The sequence below is a fragment of the Oncorhynchus kisutch genome, linkage group LG7 (assembly GCF_002021735.2).
Source record: "Oncorhynchus kisutch isolate 150728-3 linkage group LG7, Okis_V2, whole genome shotgun sequence".
NCBI lineage: Eukaryota > Metazoa > Chordata > Actinopteri > Salmoniformes > Salmonidae > Oncorhynchus > Oncorhynchus kisutch.
The window spans coordinates 47,656,654-47,674,374 of NC_034180.2; the positions used below are offsets into that span (position 1 = coordinate 47,656,654).

Consider the following 17,721-nt stretch of genomic DNA (forward strand, 5'->3'; position numbering starts at 1 on the left):
TCTCTCTCTCTCTCTCTCTCTCTGTCTCTCTCTCTGTCTCTCTCTCTCTCTCTCTCTGTCTCTCTGTCTCTCTCTCTCTCTCTCTCTCTCTCTCTCTCTGTCTCTCTCTCTCTCTCTCTCTCTCTGTCTCTCTCTCTCTCTCTCTCTCTGTCTCTCTCTCTCTCTCTCTCTGTCTCTCTGTCTCTCTCTCTCTCTCTCTCCCTCTCTCTCTCTCTCTCTGTCTCTCTGTCTCTCCCTCTCTCTCCCTCTCTCTCTGTCTCTCTCTCTCTCTGTCTCTCTCTCTCTCTCTGTCTCTCTGTCTCTCTCTCTGTCTCTCTCTCTGTCTCTCTCTCTCTCTCTGTCTCTCTCTCTCTCTCTCTCTGTCTCTCTCTCTGTCTCTCTCTCTCTGTCTCTCTCTCTCTCTCTCTCTCTCTCTCTCTGTCTCCCTCTCTCTCTCTCTCTCTCTCTCTCTCTCTCCCTCTCTCTCTCTGTCTCTCTCTCTCCCTCTCTGTCTCTCTCTCTCTCTCTCTCTCTCTGTCTCTCTCTCTCTCTCTCTCTCTCTCTGTCTCTCTCTCTGTCTCTCTCTCTCTCTCTCTGTCTCTCTGTCTCTCTGTCTCTCTCTCCTCTCTCTCTCTCTCTCTCTCTCTCTCTGTCTCTCTCTCTCTCTCTCTCTCTGTCTCTCTGTCTCTCTCTCTCTCTGTCTCTCTGTCTCTGACCTCCTCTGACTCTCTTTTTTCTTCTTTTTTTAACCTCCATTCCTCTTCCTTATTCCAAGTATAAGTCTCCTTATGATAATACTGTACTTTTCCTGACATACATCTTGTTCTTGCCCTGTCAAAGGACGCCATTTAACTGGCTGTCACAATCTCCGTACAATCATCATGAACCCCTCGCCAGCGACCAGTAAGAAATTGGGGACAGTGTTTAACAGTTCGGTAACCACATTTCCATTACACACCTAGAGTTGAGACCAAAGATGGTGGATCTTCTTCTTCTATGGACTTTATATGGCGGTCAGCAACTAACTTTAAGGTGCTTTACCACCACCCAACTGGACTGGAGTGTAAACTTCAGTTCATCGTTCAATCACCCACGTGGGTATATGCTCCTAAAAACCAATGAGGAGATGGGAGAGGCGGGAATTGCAGCGCGTCAAGCAGTTTGGATGAAATGATTGAATATCAAAATCAAATGTATTTGTCACATACACATGTTTAGCAGATGTTAATGCGAGTGTAGCGAAATGCTTGTGCTTCTAGTTCTGACAATGCAGTAATAACCAACGAGTAATATAACATGCATGTGTATATTTATTTTGCAACGCGAGCGTTGAGGTAAGCATGTAAGATATAAGGCTACTCCTGAATTACCATTGATGTGTGGTGTGCTTTCTGGCACCCCATGACTGCTGTAGACTCATCCAAGTGGGCTGCTGCATTTTGGTAGCCAGTGTCTAGTACAGAACTCTAACTTCATCTGACTGAGTCCTACGACGAGGCCTCAGACGGCGTGGATGGCGAAACATGGATGACAACGTGCTGCTCCCGGCTCGCCCCTTTGACCTCCTCCTCCCTCCGCTGACCTCGCTCAAACCGCTGACCTCGCTCAATCCGCTGACCTCGCTCAAACCGCTGACCACCTCCTCCCTCCGCTGACCTCGCTCAAACCGCTGACCTCGCTCAAACCGCTGACCACCTCCTCCCTCCGCTGACCTCTTCCTCCCTCCGCTGACCTCCTCCTCCCTCCGCTGACCTCACTCAAACCAGGAACTTTCTCAACCTTCTGTCTCTTGACCGTCGATCATGATGATTAGTGATGATGTTGTTTTTATACAGCCCTTTGAGATGTATTTATGTTATGAATAGTGCTATGAAAGTGTAATAAATGATGATTTATTCTTCTAAGTGCACCATATGGGGATTCTGTCCACAGGGAGTCTCACCTTTCTTTGACCGACGTTATTCTTTCATACAAGTGTCCTTTCTCCAAGTAGTGTGGCCTTCAACCAATGTTCTACTCTAAATTGGGTCGTCTTTGAAAGAAGACCTCTTTCCCCAAGTGGTTTTCCCCCTCGCAGTTCTTTACACACTCAAACCGGTGTGCCCGGCACCTACTATCATTCCCTGTTCCAAGGCACTTTAATCTTTTGTCTTGCCCATTCACCCTCTGAATGGCACACATACACAATCCATGTCTCAATACTCTCAAGGATTAAATCTTTCTATACCCTGTCTCCTCCCCTTCATCTACACTGATTGAAGTGGATTTAACAGGGGACATCAATAAGGGATCATAGCTTTCACCTGGATTCACCTGGTCAGTTTGTCATGGAAAGAGCAGGTGTTCCTAATGTTTTGTACACACAGTTTATAGCCCACTTATAGGTATGGCCCTGACTGTGTGACCTGACCAGGGGAAACTCCTGCCTGGCCCCAGGTCCCGTAGCCAGGGGAAACTCCTGACTGGCCCCAGGTCACATAGCCAGGGGAAACTTCTGGTCTTAGCTATAGTCTCCTAATATGAACACTGAACACTGTGGGATTTTTTCCACTGTCCCTCAGTCTCTATTCATTGTGTAAACTTTCTGTGAATTTTTGTTAATGTAAATGGCCATCTGTTCTCAATGTGCTTCTAGGATAAAGAGGCAGAGCTCCAACTCATCAACAAGGTGCTGGAGGACTCTGAGCTGACATCCCAGAAGTACCGCCAGTGGAAAGAACATAACAAAGACTTACACCTGGAGATCGAGAAACTGGCTGTCCAATGGGCCAAGACAAAGGACACGCCCCCTGGATCGTCATCTGGGGAGATGGTGGAGGTGGTTGCCGTGGAAACAGAGGCCGCATGTGGACTGAGCCTTGGTGACGGGGAGATGCTGGTAGACGCGGAGCCATCGTTGTCAAGTACGATGAAGACAGCAGGCGACTCTGATGTAGAGCCACAGTCAGAGCAGTCAGTGACTGCAGAGAGCAGCACAGACGACTTAGCTAGTCCTGCTAGCCGAGAGAATTACTTCTACATATGAGACGCCACTGAACTGATCTGATGGTGGTTTCCCTACTTACCATCAGAAATGTATCGTTAGGGCATGGAGTTTTTCTCAACCATATGACCTAACCAGGGAAAACTCATAGCTGTAGTTATCGCTGTGATTCATGACTCTATTTATTGCTGTGATACATGACTCTAGTTTGAGCAGTGATTCATGACTAGTTATCGCTGTGATTCAAGACTAGTTATCGCTGTGATTCATGACTCTAGTTATCGCTGTGATTCATGACTAGTTATCGCTGTGATTCATGACTAGTTATCGCTGTGATTCATGACTCTAGTTATCGCTGTGATTCATGACTCTAGTTATTGCTGTGATTCACGACTCTAGTTATCGCTGTGATTCATGACTAGTTATCGCTGTGATTCATGACTAGTTATCGCTGTGATTCATGACTCTAGTTATCGCTGTGATTCATGACTCTAGTTATCGCTGTGATTCATGACTCTAGTTATCGCTGTGATTCATGACTCTAGTTATCGCTGTGATTCATGACTCTAGTTATCGCTGTGATTCATGACTCTAGTTATCGCTGTGATTCATGACTGTAGATATCGCTGTGATTCATGACTCTAGTTATCGCTGTGATTCATGACTCTAGTTATCGCTGTGATTCATGACTGTAGATATCGCTGTGATTCATGACTGTAGATATCGCTGTGATTCATGACTGTAGATATCGCTGTGATTCATGACTGTAGATATCGCTGTGATTCATGACTCTAGTTATCGCTGTGATTCATGACTCTAGTTATCGCTGTGATTCATGACTAGTTATCGCTGTGATTCATGACTGTAGATATCGCTGTGATTCATGACTGTAGATATCGCTGTGATTCATGACTCTAGTTATCGCTGTGATTCATGACTGTAGATATCGCTGTGATTCATGACTGTAGATATCGCTGTGATTCATGACTGTAGTTATCGCTGTGATTCATGACTGTAGTTATCGCTGTGATTTCTTATGGCATTTTTCCTGGTCAGGTAATGTGGTTATGATAAACACTGGGCCCTCAGGGGTTTTGTTTTAAATAGTTTTTGACTGTTGTTGATGTAGGAAAGACAGGGGATGTCTTTCCAAGCCAATTGTATCACGCCAAACTTTCAGAATTCAAGTTACGGTGTTCATATGACAAGTGTCCCTCTGTGTTGATAGATATATACTGTAGTCATGGGATGTTATGGACTGTCTTTTCTACTGTTACATATCTTTGGCTCAGATTTTTAAAGGAGATTTCAAGGTAAATTATATCTGTGTTGTATGCCTCTTATGTACATAGAATGTTAACAAAATGTATTGTACTTTTTTAAACGTAGATTGTATATATTTTTGCACAGAATAAGTTCCGATCTTGCCTGATGGACAACATTATGACGTAGCTATTATAGATCAAAGACAATCATTGTTTATTTTAACCTGATAAGGTTAACGTGTAAGACTGTTCCCAGACCTGTGTGTGTGTGTGTGTGTGTGTGTGTGTGTGTGTGTGTGTGTGTGTGTGTGTGTGTGTGTGTGTGTGTGTGTGTGTGTGTGTGTGTGTGTGTGTGCGGGCGAAAGCTTAGTTTTCCCAATGCATCTTGAATATATTGATTCAATATATTCTGAGCAGTAAGGATCCTCACTGGTGGCTGAGCCTGTGTCAAATGCAGTAAAGAACAAGTGATGAACGCAATCATTGCAAACAGTTTGTCATTCAAGAAGCCATTGTCCTAACTGATGGTCAGGTGAAACTGGCAATAAAATGGCAATAACATTTCTTCAAATTTCTATTGAGATTTATCTTGGTAGAAAATGGGACTTTTGTTTTGCGTTCACTGCTGAAATAAGTTATGATAAAAGTGTTGACAAGGTTTTGGTAGCACTATTTTACAGTACTGTCTGTCCTTGATAAATACTATTGACCTCTGCTGGAATTAGCATGATAACCGTGGGAACCTTCCTGTAGAGTAGCATGCAGCCCCCACAAGGAGGGGGGGGGGCAGAGGTCGGGCCCCCCAGATAGCATATGAACACGTCGTAAGCCATGAACTATTACTTTGTGAAATTACAGAAAATTACATACATGGTCATTCCAAAACATGTCATTCCAAAATCATGGGCATCAATATGGAGTTGGTCCCCCCCTTTTGCTGCTATAACAGCCTACACTCTTCTGGGAAAGCTTTCCACTAGATGTTGGAACATTGCTGCTTCCATTCAGCCACAAGCGCATTAGTGAGGTCGGGCCACAGATGTTGGGTGATTTAGGCCTGGCTCGCAGTCAGTGTTCCAATTCATCCGAAAGGTATTCGATGGGGTTGAGGTCAGGGCTCTGTGCAGGTCAGTCAAGTTCTTCCACACCGAATCTCAACAAACCATCTCTGTATGAACCTCGCTTTGTGCACGGGGACATTGTCATGCTGAAACAGGAACAACTTCCCCAAACTGTTGGCACAAAGCTGGAAGCACAGAGTCGTCTAGAATTTAATTGTATGCTGTAGCGTTAAGATTTCCCTTCACTGGAACTAAGGGGCCTAGCCTGAACCAAGAAAAACAGCCCCAGACCATTATTCCTCCTCCACCAAACTTTACAGTTGGCACTATGCATTCGGTAGCGTTCCCCTGGCATCCGCCAAACCCAGATTTGTCTGTCTGACTGCCAGATGTTGAAGCGTGATTCATCACTCCATGTTTTCTCTGCTCCAGAGTCCAATGGCGGCGCTCTTTACACCACTCCAGCCAACGCTTGGCATTGCACTTGGTGATCTTAAGCTTGTGTGCAGCTGCTTGGCCATGGAAACCCATTTCATGAATCCTCCGACCAACAGTTCTTGTACTGACGTTGTTTGGAACTTGTAGTGAATGTTGCAACCGAGGACAGCTTCAGCACTTGACGCTCCCGTTCTGTGAGCTCGTGTGGCTTACCACTTCGCGGCTGAGCCGTTGTTGCTCCAAGACATTTCCACTTCACAATAATAGCACTTACGGTTGACCGGGGCACCTCTAGCAGGGCAGATATTTGACGACCTGACTAGTTGGAAAGATGGTATCCTATGACGATACCATGTTGAAAGTCACTGAGCGCTTCAGTAAGGCCATTCCACTGCCAATGTTTTCCTATGGAGATTGCATGGCTGTGTGTTTAATTTTATACGCCTGTCAGCAACAGGTCTGGCTGAAATAGACAAATCCACTAAATTATCCGTACTTTTAATTTATCCATACTTTTGGCCATGTAGTGTAGCTTTAAAAATGCAAAATCTCCTCTCAGCCTCATGGCAATGTGTAAAATAGCATGGGATTAGCTATAAAACCATGGAATTAGATTACTACTTAGCGAGTTTTATATACTTCCTAAGTAATTTATTTATTTTGTTTGTATTTTTATTTAACCAGGCAAGTGAGTTAAGAACAAATTCTTATTTTCAATGACGGTCTAGGAACAGTGGGTTAACTGATCTAGGAACAGTGGGTTAACTGCCTGTTCAGGGGCAGAACGACAGATTTGTACCTTGTCAGCTCGGGGGTTTGAACTTGCAACCTTCCGGTTACTAGTCCAACGCTCTAACCACTAGGCTACCCTGCCGCCCCCTAATGCTGCCTACGTGTTTTTGTAATGAACATCAAAGAAACAAACAAGCAAATAGGTTATTGCTGTTTTCCGTCGTCTCATTTCTGTGCCGTAGCACAAAGTTCTTCTGGAGTTTTATGTCAAATTTGAATGTTGTTTTCCAAGACGCTTGCTGTCATGTTTACCTCGCCGACAAAAACAACAACTCGTCAATGTCATTTGGCAGGACTGGTGCCAGTGTGTGTCTTTTCACGGTCTGTGGTGTGGTGTGTGAATTTTGAAGAGGAATGTGTTGTTTATTGTTGGCACTACTTCCTGTTTGTGTGAATTGGCTAAAAGGCTCTTTTGTGCAGGCCCAAGAAAACAAGCATAAAGACAAGTGGCAGCACAGATTCATCTCTAAAGACACTTCAGCACCTTTCAGTCATAAATCACCTGTTTGTCTGTCAGTTTCAAAACAACAGGATGTTTGTTCGGGGCTCAATTGACTACAATATACCACATGCAGCCTGTTGAAAGGTACTGTATCCTGTAATTTGCTTTCTTTATCGTTAGTTCTTGAGGCAGCTTGTGCTAACTTAGAGGCTTATAGAGCTAGCCAGCTTGCTGTCATAAATGCCGGAAATTAGTTACCTCAGGTTCGTTCAGCCATTCCTATGGGGGAAATGATTGGGGAAAGAATAGGGGTTTGGGATAGACCTTATTTTCAGGGTTTAAGGTTAAGACAGGCTTAGAAGATATTTTGTGTACTTGTTGTGATTACATAAATGCTTCATATGATGTTGGAGTTAAATGCTTTGGGGACAAAGATACAAAATTACATTTGGAAGTGCATGAATGTAAATATTCAATGTTTTGCATCTGCTATGTTACTTAACGACGAGAGCACCTTGAATATCTCAATCAATCGGCAGGCAACACTGCTGCTGCAAAAAAAAGATGTTGGCTCTCTCCCAATCCACCAGTGGATACAGGTACTATTAAAAGTTACAACATTAGAATTATCGACAGTGGGAATGAATGGTGCTAGTCAAGGAACAATTTAGGCCTCGAAAAATATACATCACTCTGTCAAGAATAATCTCAGTTTAAGCCCAATGTGTTGGACAATCTATAAAGCCCAACACATACAGTGCCTTCAGAAATGATTCATACCCGAATATATGTATTTTCTCACCCATGTACACACAATACCCCATAACGACAGTGAAAACAAGTCACAACATGTTAGAATCACCTTTCTAGGCTAAATTCCTATGGCACAAAAGTAAAACAGCCAAAAATGTGGCAAAGAAATGTACTTTGTCCTGAATACAAAGTGTTATGTTTGGGGCAAATCCAGTACAACAGATCACTGTGTACCACTCCTCCTGGAACGAATCCCTGAGCTGACAAGGTACAAATCTGTCGTTCTGCTCCTGAGCAAGGCGGTTAACCCACTGTTCCCCGGGATGTCCATTAAGACAGCCCCCCTCACCTCTCTGATTCAGAGAGTTAATTGGGGACGATACATTTCAGTTGAATGCTTTGTTGTAAAACTGACTAGGTTTCCCCCTTTCCTTTCAGATTTTTAAACATGGTGGTGGCTGCATCATGTTATGGGTTTGCTTTTCATCAGCAAGCACTAGGGAGTTAAAAATAAACAGAATAGAGCTAAGCACAAGCAAAATCCTACAGGAAAACCTGTTTCAGACTGCTTTCCAACAGACACTGGGAGACAAATTCATATTTCAGCAGGACAATAACCTAAAACAAGTCCGAATATAGTGGACTAGTTAGTTTTGACTTAAATCGGCTTAAGTCTATGGCAAGACTTTAAATCTGTCTGTCTAGCAATGATCGACAACCAACTTGACAGAGCTTGCAAATATTGTACAATCCAGGTATGCCAACTCTTAGAAACTTACCCAGAAACATTCACAGCTGTAATTGCTGTCAAAGGTGTTCCTACTAAGTATTGACTCAGGGGTGTGAATACATATGCAAGTTAAATATGTCTGTATTTTCAATACATTTGCAAAAATGTTTAAGAACATGTTTTTAACATTGTCATTATGTGGTTTGTGTGTAGATGGGTGAGACATACAGTACCAGTCAAAAGTTTGGACACACCTACTAATTCAAGGGATGTTCTGTATTTGTACTATTTTCTACATTGAAGACATCAAAACTATGAAGTAACACATATGGAATCATGTAGTAACCAAAAAAGTATTCAACAAATACAAATGTATTTTAGATTCTTCAAAGTAGCCACCTTTGACCTTGATGACAGCGTTTCACACTCTTGGCATTCTCTCAACCAGCTTCACCTGGAATGTTTTTCCAACAGTCTTGGAGCTCCCACATATGCTGAGCACTTGTTGGCTGCCATTTCTTCACTCTGCGGTCCAACTCATCCCAAAACATCTCAATTGGTTTGAGGTTGGGTGATTGTGGAGGCCAGGTAATCTGATGCAGCACTCCATCACTCCTTCTTGTAAAATAACCCTTACATAGCCTGGAGGTGTGTTGGGTCATTGTCCTTTGAAAAACAAATGATAGTCCCACTAAGTGCAAACCAGATGGGATGGCGTAACGCTGCAGAATGCTGTGGCAGCCATGCTAGTTAAGTGGGCCTTGAATTCTAAATAAATCACAGACAGTGTCACCAGCAAAGCACCCTCACATCTCCTCCTCCTTGCTTCATGGTGGGAACTACACATGCAGAGATCATCCGTTCACCTACTCTGCATCTCACAAAGACACGGCGGTTGGAGCCAAAAATCACACATTTGGACTAATCAGACCAAAGGACAGATTTCCACCGGTCTAAAGACCATTACTTGTGTTTCTTGGCCCAAACAAATCTCTTCTTATTATTGGTGTCCTTTAGTAGTTCTTTCTTTGCAGCAATTCTACCATGAAGGCCTGATTCATGCAGTCTCCTCTGAACAGTTGATGTTGAGATGTGTCTGTTACTTGAACTCTGAAGCATTTATTTGCGCTGCAATCTGAGGTGCAGTTAACTCTAATGAACTTATCCTCTGCAGCAGAGTTAACTCTGGGTCTTCCTTTCCTGTGGCGGTCTTCATGAGAGACAGTTTCATCATACCGCTTGATGGTGTTTGCGACTGCACTTGAAGAAACTTTAAAAGTTCTTGAAATGTTCCGCATTGACTGACTTTCATGTGTAACCCTCTCACCAGGATCGAATTTGACTCACGATATTAACTTACGTAGAGTATCTCAACAGCATGGGATGTTAGGTGAGAAGGACATCTCCAATAACAATCCCTATTGTAAACTATCTAGCGTGATGACAAATAGGGTATTAACTTCAGATGAAATGATTATAGGTTTTTGTTGTTGGATACACTTTCCCATGCATTAAATTAAATTGAAAGAGTAAATGACTCCGCCAAGGAAACATATAGAAGGTTCAAGATGTGTATTATTACATTTACACCACATCAAAAGAAATAAAAATAATCGTGCACAACCCATGTCCAAATTATTTCAAGCTTGTTTAACACGTTGGTGCGCGTTGGAGCTATAAAAAAAAATGACGACACACATAAAGTCCAGAAGCACCCCACCGTTGTGGTTACGCACTACTCGTGGTCCCTCAGCGAAGTGTGGCAGTTCTGTGCAGGTTTCCTCACAAGATCCACAGCAAGCACAGCTATCAATGCAGACAGTACTCTTTAGCAGTAACCGATATCCCATGGGAACATGAACTCGTTAATCTTCCCCAAGCACTTTTCTCTGTGTCACACGATTCTAGGCTAACCTCAAGGCTGTCAAATACCTCCACGATGAAACGGTAGTTTCAGTCTTTACTAAGTCTTTCTTAACAAAAAATTATAACAACTCTCTTATAAAATAAAGTCGGTATTTCCCTTCAAAACTCGCTAGGTTTTGTTCTATTTCTATCGGTTTCTGTTATAATTCTTCTTCACCAACGGTCATAATGTAACATCCATCCTTTTCTCCATGTGTCTCTCCCTCTCTTTTTTTCCCAGGCCTCCCGTTAACCAGGTCAACTCCCATTGGCCACAGCTTAACACGCAACCTTATTGGTCGAAACTTAAAAGTAAACCAACCTATTCACTTATACATTAAATAAATATTTATTCAAAAGAAATGCATTAACAACATTACAATACAGGAGCAATTGAATCACCTTTTAAATCTAATACCAATTAATTATAACAAATAAACTCAATACTTGGTTTTCACACGGGTATTACACATGCCTTAAAGTAATGATGGACTGTTGTTTCTCTTTGCTTATTTGAGCTGTTCTTGCCATAACATGGATTTAGTCCTATTTGGTATAAAACATCTTCTGTATATCCCTACCTTGTCACAACACAACTGATTGGCTCAAACGCATTAAGGAAAGAAATTCCACAAATTAACTTTTAACAAGGCACACCTGTTAATTTAAATGCATTCCAGGTGTCTACCTCATGAAGCTGGTTGAGAGAATGCTGTCATCAAGGCAAAGGGTGGCTACTTTGAAGAATTTAAAATATATTTTGATTTGTTTAACACTTTTTGGGGTTACCACATGATTCCATATGTGTTATTTTTGTCCATTAAAATCACAACAGATTAATCAGAAATGCAGTCTAGACATTTTTAATATTGTAAATGACTATTTGTAGCTGGAAACTGATTTCCTATGGAAAATCTATGTAGGTGTTCAGAGGCCCATTATCAGCAACCATCACTCCTGTGTTCCAATGGCACATTGTATTAGCTAATCTAAGTTTATCATTTTAAAAGGCTAATTGATCATTAGAAAACCATTTTGCAATTATGTTAGCACAGCTGAAAACTGTTGTTCTGATTAAAGAAGCAATAAAACTGGCCTTCTTTAGACTAGTTGAATATCTGGAGCATCAGCATTTGTGGGTTTGATTACAGGCTCAAATTAGCCAGAAACAACATACTTTCTTCTGTAACTCATCAGTTTATTATTGTTCTGAGAAATTAAGCCTATTCCATGCGAGAAATTGCCAAGAAACTGAAGATCTCGTACAACGCTGTGTACTACTCCTTTCACAGAACAGCGCAAACTGGCTCTAGCCAGAATAGAAAAAGGAGTGGGAGGCCCCGGTGCACAACTGAGCAAGAGGACAAGTACATTAGTGTCTAGTTTGAGAAAGACACCTCACAAGCCCTCAACTGGTAGCTTTATTATCTCGAAGAGGCGATTCCAGAATGCTGGCCTTCTAGGCAGAGTTCCTCTGACCAGTCTCAACGTCAACAGTGAAGAGGCGACTCTGGGATGCTGGCCTTCTAGGCAGAGTTCCTCTGTCCAGTGTCTGTGTTCTTTTGCCCATCTTAATCTTTTATTTTTATTGGCCAGTCTGAGATACGGCTTTTTCTTTGCAACTCTGCCTAGAAGGTCAGCATCCTGGAGTCTGTTTCTCATGGAATTCCATGAACTTCACCAGTTTGGACAATTTTGTGTCCATTCCATGAAATCCAAATAAAAATCTATTTAAATTACAGGTTGTAATGCAACAAAATAGGAAAAACACAAAGGGGGATGAATACTTTTGCAAGGTAGTGTACATACACTATATATACAAAAGTATGTCGACACCCTTTCAAATGAGTGGATATGGCTATTTCAGCCTCTCCCGTTGCTGACAGGTGTATAAAATCGAGCACACAGCCATGCAATCTCCATAGACAAACATTGGCAGTAGAATGGCATTACTGAAGAGCTCAGTCACTTTCAACGTGGCATTGTCATAGGATGCCAGCTTTCCAACAAGTCAACTGTAAATTCTGTTATTGTGAGGTGGAAACGTCTTGGAGCAACAACGGCTCAGCCGTGAAGTGGTAGGCCACACAAGCTCACAGAACGGGACCGCCGGGTGCTGAAGGGCATGGCACGTAAAAATCGTCTGTCCTCGGTTGCAACACTCAATACCGCGTTCCAAACTGCCCCTGGAAGCAACGTCAGTACAAGAACTGTTTGTCGGGAGCTTCATGAAATGGGTTTCCATGGCCGAGCAGCCGCACACAAGCCTAAGATCACCTTGTGCAATGCCAAGCGTCTGCTGGAGTGGTGTAAAGCTCACTGTAATTGGACTCTGGAGAAGTGGAAACACGTTTTCTGGAGTGATGAATCAGGCTTTACCATCTGTCAGTCCGATGGACAAATCTGGGTTTGGCGGATGCCAGGGAAACGCTACCTGCCCCAATGCATAGTGCCCACTGTAAAGTTTGGTGGATGATAAATAATGGTCTGGGGCTGTTTTTCATGGTTTGGGCCCTTAGTTCCAGTGGAGGGATGTCTTAATGCTACAGCATACAATGACATTCTAGATGATTTGGTGCTTTCCAGAAATGGTTTGTCGAGATCGGTGTGGAAGAACTTGACTGGCTCTTTTGGCTGAATGGAAGCACATCCCGCAGCAATGTTCCAACATCTAGTGGAAAGCCTTCCCAGAAGAGTGAAGGCTGTTACAGCTGTAAAGGGGGGACCAACTCCATATTAATGCCAATGATTTTGGAATGAGATATTCGACAAGCATGTGTCCACATACTTTTGATCATGTACAGCCCCCGTTTTCAAAAGCCTGCCTTTGAGGTGGCTCCCATCAGACTGTAGTCTTTACAAAGACAAGGGAAATGAGTCAACCTAGATATATCCTGCCTTGTCCTGGCAGATAGGAACATTGTTGAGACAAGTCCAATGACTATATTGAACAAGGACAACCATATCTACTCACTGCTAGCGTGATCGTGCAGTTGGCGAAACACAAAGGCGGCAATAATTGCTACAAACCATGACTCAATGAATCAGACAGCAGGCTCATTGACGTAATTGGTTGAACTGTCCTGGTTGACAAAAAATTTGAAAGTACAGCTCTACACTCTAAATAGCATTAGTGGTCAGGAGCCCATAAAATGGACGCTATACATCCAGAGCGGCACTCGCTTTTCCCTGATATTTAGAAAATATCCTGATACTTACATGACTTCCTCATATTTATCTTTAGAAGATTTCCCTGATATTTAGATGTTTTCATTGATAGACGATAGTAAACATTAGCACAGGCTTTGGGAAGGTGAGATGAAAGCCCGTTCAGTGACATTTTAACCGCCTCTGGCTTCGTCGTTATTTATCTCTGTTCCTGGCATTATCACTGAATGGTGGATGATTAAAGGTGTAAAATTCCAGTAACTTTCCCACAGTTGCTTTTGTTTTCCAGAAATGTTGGTTGGAAGATTCCGGATTTCCTGCTCACTCCCTTCTGATTTCTGGAGCCTATTAAGCCAAGATTTCCAGAATACCTGGACATTTTGGTGTAAATTATAGGAATTTTGCAACCCTATGGATGATATACCACAAATGAACACATACAGTTTGACCGCTGTTGAAGGATTTACCGACTTCACATTTTCACCGTGTCAGGATTGGATTGGAAACTGACATTTTCACCGTGTCAGGATTGGATTGGAAACTGACATTTTCACCGTGTCAGGATTGGATTGGAAACTGACATTTTCACCTGAAATTGTATGAATTACTCATTTTGAATCAAGTCATTTATATTCATTTTTCCTCTTTCTTTTGGCATGCCTTCATGGATCCCCAAAGATGATCAAGTACGAAGGAGCAGATACACTGCCGTCTCTAAGGCTGTATTTACACAGGCAGCCCAATTCTGATCTTTTGCCATTAATTGGTCTTTCATCCAATCAGATCAGAGTTGGGCTGCCTGTGTAAATGAAGACACTAAAAGCTGCAGGACAAATTCTACACAAGATACAGGAGTTGTCATAGCAACTATCAGAATAACAATCAGGAGAAACTATTAGAAATGCGATAAGGGACTGTATTGAAAGATGAGGAATCAATACTCTTATTTGTGTTTTGTTTCTTATTAAGTCTCCTGTGATATGATTCACAAACATCCCCCTACATTCACACAGTCGTTACCTCATTAGCCGTCGTATTGATTGCACAGTAAGCTTCATCTAATTAGAAGGACACACTTACAGTACCATCCAGATGAGGTAAAAGCATCTGCTCCTCCTCTGTCCATCTGTACGCTTTACATTATTCCATCTAAAGTAGGATCAGATGCTTGTCTAATCTATCTCTTACCCTCTCCCTTTCTCTCCTCCCTCTTCCTCTCCTCTCTCTACTCCCCTCTTTCTCCCCTCTCTCTCTCTCCTCCCCTCTTCCTCTCCTCTCTACTCCCCTCTTTCTCCCCTCTTTCTTTCTCTCCTCCCCTCTTTCTCCCTCTACTACCCTCTTCCTCTCCTCTCTCTCTCTCTCTACTCCCCTCTTCCTCTCCACTCTCTCTCCTCCCCTCTTTCTCTCTCTACTCCCATCTTTCTCTCCTCTCCTTTTCCTCTCCGCTCTCTCTATACTCTCCTCTTTCTCTCCGCTCTCTCTATACTCCCCTCTTTCTCTCCTCTCTCTCTACTCCCCTCTTTCTCTCCTCTCTCTCTACTCCCCTCTTTCTCTCCTCTCTCTCTACTCCCTCTTCCTCTCCTCTCTCTCTCTCTACTCCCCTCTTCCTCTCCTCTCTCTCTCTACTCCCCTCTTTCTCTCTCCTCTCTCTACTCCCCTCTTTCTCTCTCCTCTCTCTACTACCCTCGTTCTCTCCTCTCTCTACTCCCCTCTTTCTCTCTCCTCTCTCTCTACTCCCCTCTTTCTCTCTCCTCTCTCTCTACTCCCATCTTTCTCTCCTCTCTCTATACTCCCCTCTTTCTCTCCTTTCTCTCTCTACTCCCCTCTTTCTCACCTTTCTCTCTCTACTCCCCTCTTTCTCACCTTTCTCTCTCTACTCCCCTCTTTCTCACCTTTCTCTCTCTACTCCCCTCTTTCTCACCTTTCTCTCTCTACTCCCCTCTTTCTCACCTTTCTCTCTCTACTCCCCTCTTTCTCACCTTTCTCTCTCTACTCCCCTCTTTCTCACCTTTCTCTCTCTACTCCCCTCTTTCTCTCCTCTCTCTATACTCCCCTCTTTCTCTCCTTTCTCTCTCTACTCCCCTCTTTCTCACCTTTCTCTCTCTACTCCCCTCTTTCTCTCCTCTCTCGCTCTCTACTCCCCTCTTTCTCTCCTCTCTCTCTCTAGTTCCCTGTTTCTCTCCTCTCTCGCTCTAGTTCCCTCTTTCTCTCCTCTCTCTCTCTACTCCCCTCTTTCTCTCCTCTCTCGCTCTACTCCCCTCTTTCTCTCCTCTCTCGCTCTACTCCCCTCTTTCTCTCCTCTCTCGCTCTACTCCCCTCTTTCTCTCCTCTCTCTCTCTAGTTCCCTCTTTCTCTCCTCTCTCACTCTCCTCCCCTCTTTCTCTCTCTCTCTCTCCTCCCCTCTTTCTGCTCTTTCTCTGCGCTCAATTTCAACTCACAGGAAGATGGCTGTGTGTTAGATCTCAGATGCAGCTTAGTGTGCATGGTCTCTCTCTCTCTCCCCAACTCCCTCCCTCGTTCTCTATCCTTTCTAGTACCCACTAGATGCACAAACCCTCTATTGCTCTCCTTCTCTGTTCCCTTACCTCTCTCTCTCTCTCTCTCCTCTCCTCTCCTCTCCTCTCCTCTCCTCTCCTCTCCTCTCCTCTCCTCTCCTCTCCTCTCCTCTCCTCTCCTCTCCTCTCCTCTCCTCTCCTCTCCTCTCCTCTCCTCTCCTCTCCTCTCCTCTCCTCTCCTCTCCTCTCCTCTCCTCTCCTCTCTTTGGTACCCAGTGGAAGACTGGATGGACAGACACTACACATACATAAGTGTGCTGCTTGCCATATCAGATGTGTCCACTCTGGAAGCACCCACATGAAAAAATACTACAGTTTACTATAGAAATCTATAGTATGTTGTAGTATACTGTAGAATCTCTCCATGTGTAGTACTTACTATAGTATACTGTAGAACACTACAGTAAATACTGCAGTATTATCCACAAACACTGTAGTAAATACTACAGAAATGTCTGCAAAACAATGCTTTTGCCCATGTCCCTCCCCATATCTCAATCTGTGCCACCCATAAGTGAGAAACCTACTGTACATACCAAGTATAGATCATATTGTGTTCCCTACAGGTTATACTGTAGAAACAAGCAGAAGCTCTGAACTACTGTATCTGTTCAGACCCCAGTCCTACCTATGTACAGGCTGTGGAAAATGCACTCTTACAGGCATTTCTCCAGGAGGTTTACTGAAGGAGAAAGTCTACACTTCTATGTCAAAGATAATTAATCAAAAACTCAATATTTAAAACTACACTAAATATTACTGTGTACTGCAATCCACAAAAACACTATAGTACTATATATACTACAGTTTTCTTTTACTGCAGTATGTATACTATAGTTAATTGTAAATACTCTCTCTCTCTCACACTCTCTCTCTCGACTCTCTCTCTCTCTCTTCCTCTCTCTCTCTCTTCCCCTCTCTCTCTCTCTTCCTCTCTCTCGACTCTCTCTCTCTCTCTTCCTCTCTCTCTCTCTCTTCCTCTCTCTCTCCTCTCTCTACTCTCTCTCTCTCTCTCTCTCTCTCTTCCTCTCTCGCTACCTCTCTCTCTCTCTTCCTCTCTCTCTCTCTTCCTCTCTCTCTTCCTCTCTCTCTCTCTCTCTTCCTCTCTCTCTTCCTCTCTCTCTCTCTCTCTCTTCCTCTCTCTCTTCCTCTCTCTCTCTCTCTTCCTCTCTCGCTACCTCTCTCTCTCTTCCTCTCTCTCGACTCTTTCTCTCTCTTCCTCTCTCTCTCTTCCTCTCTCTCGACTCTCTCTCTCTCTCTCTTCCTCTCTCTCTCTCTCTTCCTCTCTCGCTACCTCTCTCTCTCTTCCTCTCTCTCGACTCTCTCTCTCTCTTCCTCTCTCTCTCTTCCTCTCTCTCTCTCTCGACTCTCTCTCTACCTCTGCACCTTAAAGGCTTCTGTCCTATGTACTTTCATGGAACACTGGTCACTTTAATAATGGTTACATACTATTTTACACATTTCATATGTATATACTGTATTCTAGTCAAAGCCCTCCTATTTAATTATTGCTGTACATATAGTATTCAATCTTACGTATTCAACAGATTATATTTATATACACTACTGTTCAAAAGATTATACGTATTCAACAGATTATATATATACACTACTGTTCAAAAGATTATACGTATTCAACAGATTATATAT

The 17,721-nt window shown here is 43.2% G+C and overlaps 1 protein-coding gene across 1 annotated transcript in view; it reads left to right on the plus strand.

Moving 5' to 3' along the window:
• cnksr1 (connector enhancer of kinase suppressor of Ras 1) overlaps positions 1–4,798 on the plus strand; it is an 87,088-nt gene extending 82,290 nt beyond the window's left edge. The window contains exon 20 of the mRNA XM_020487011.2: positions 2,615–4,798. Within this exon, the coding sequence (XP_020342600.2) occupies positions 2,615–3,004 (390 nt within the window). The 3' untranslated portion in view covers positions 3,005–4,798. The remainder of the gene's footprint in view (positions 1–2,614) is intronic.
• The last annotated feature ends 12,923 nt before the right edge of the window (positions 4,799–17,721 follow it).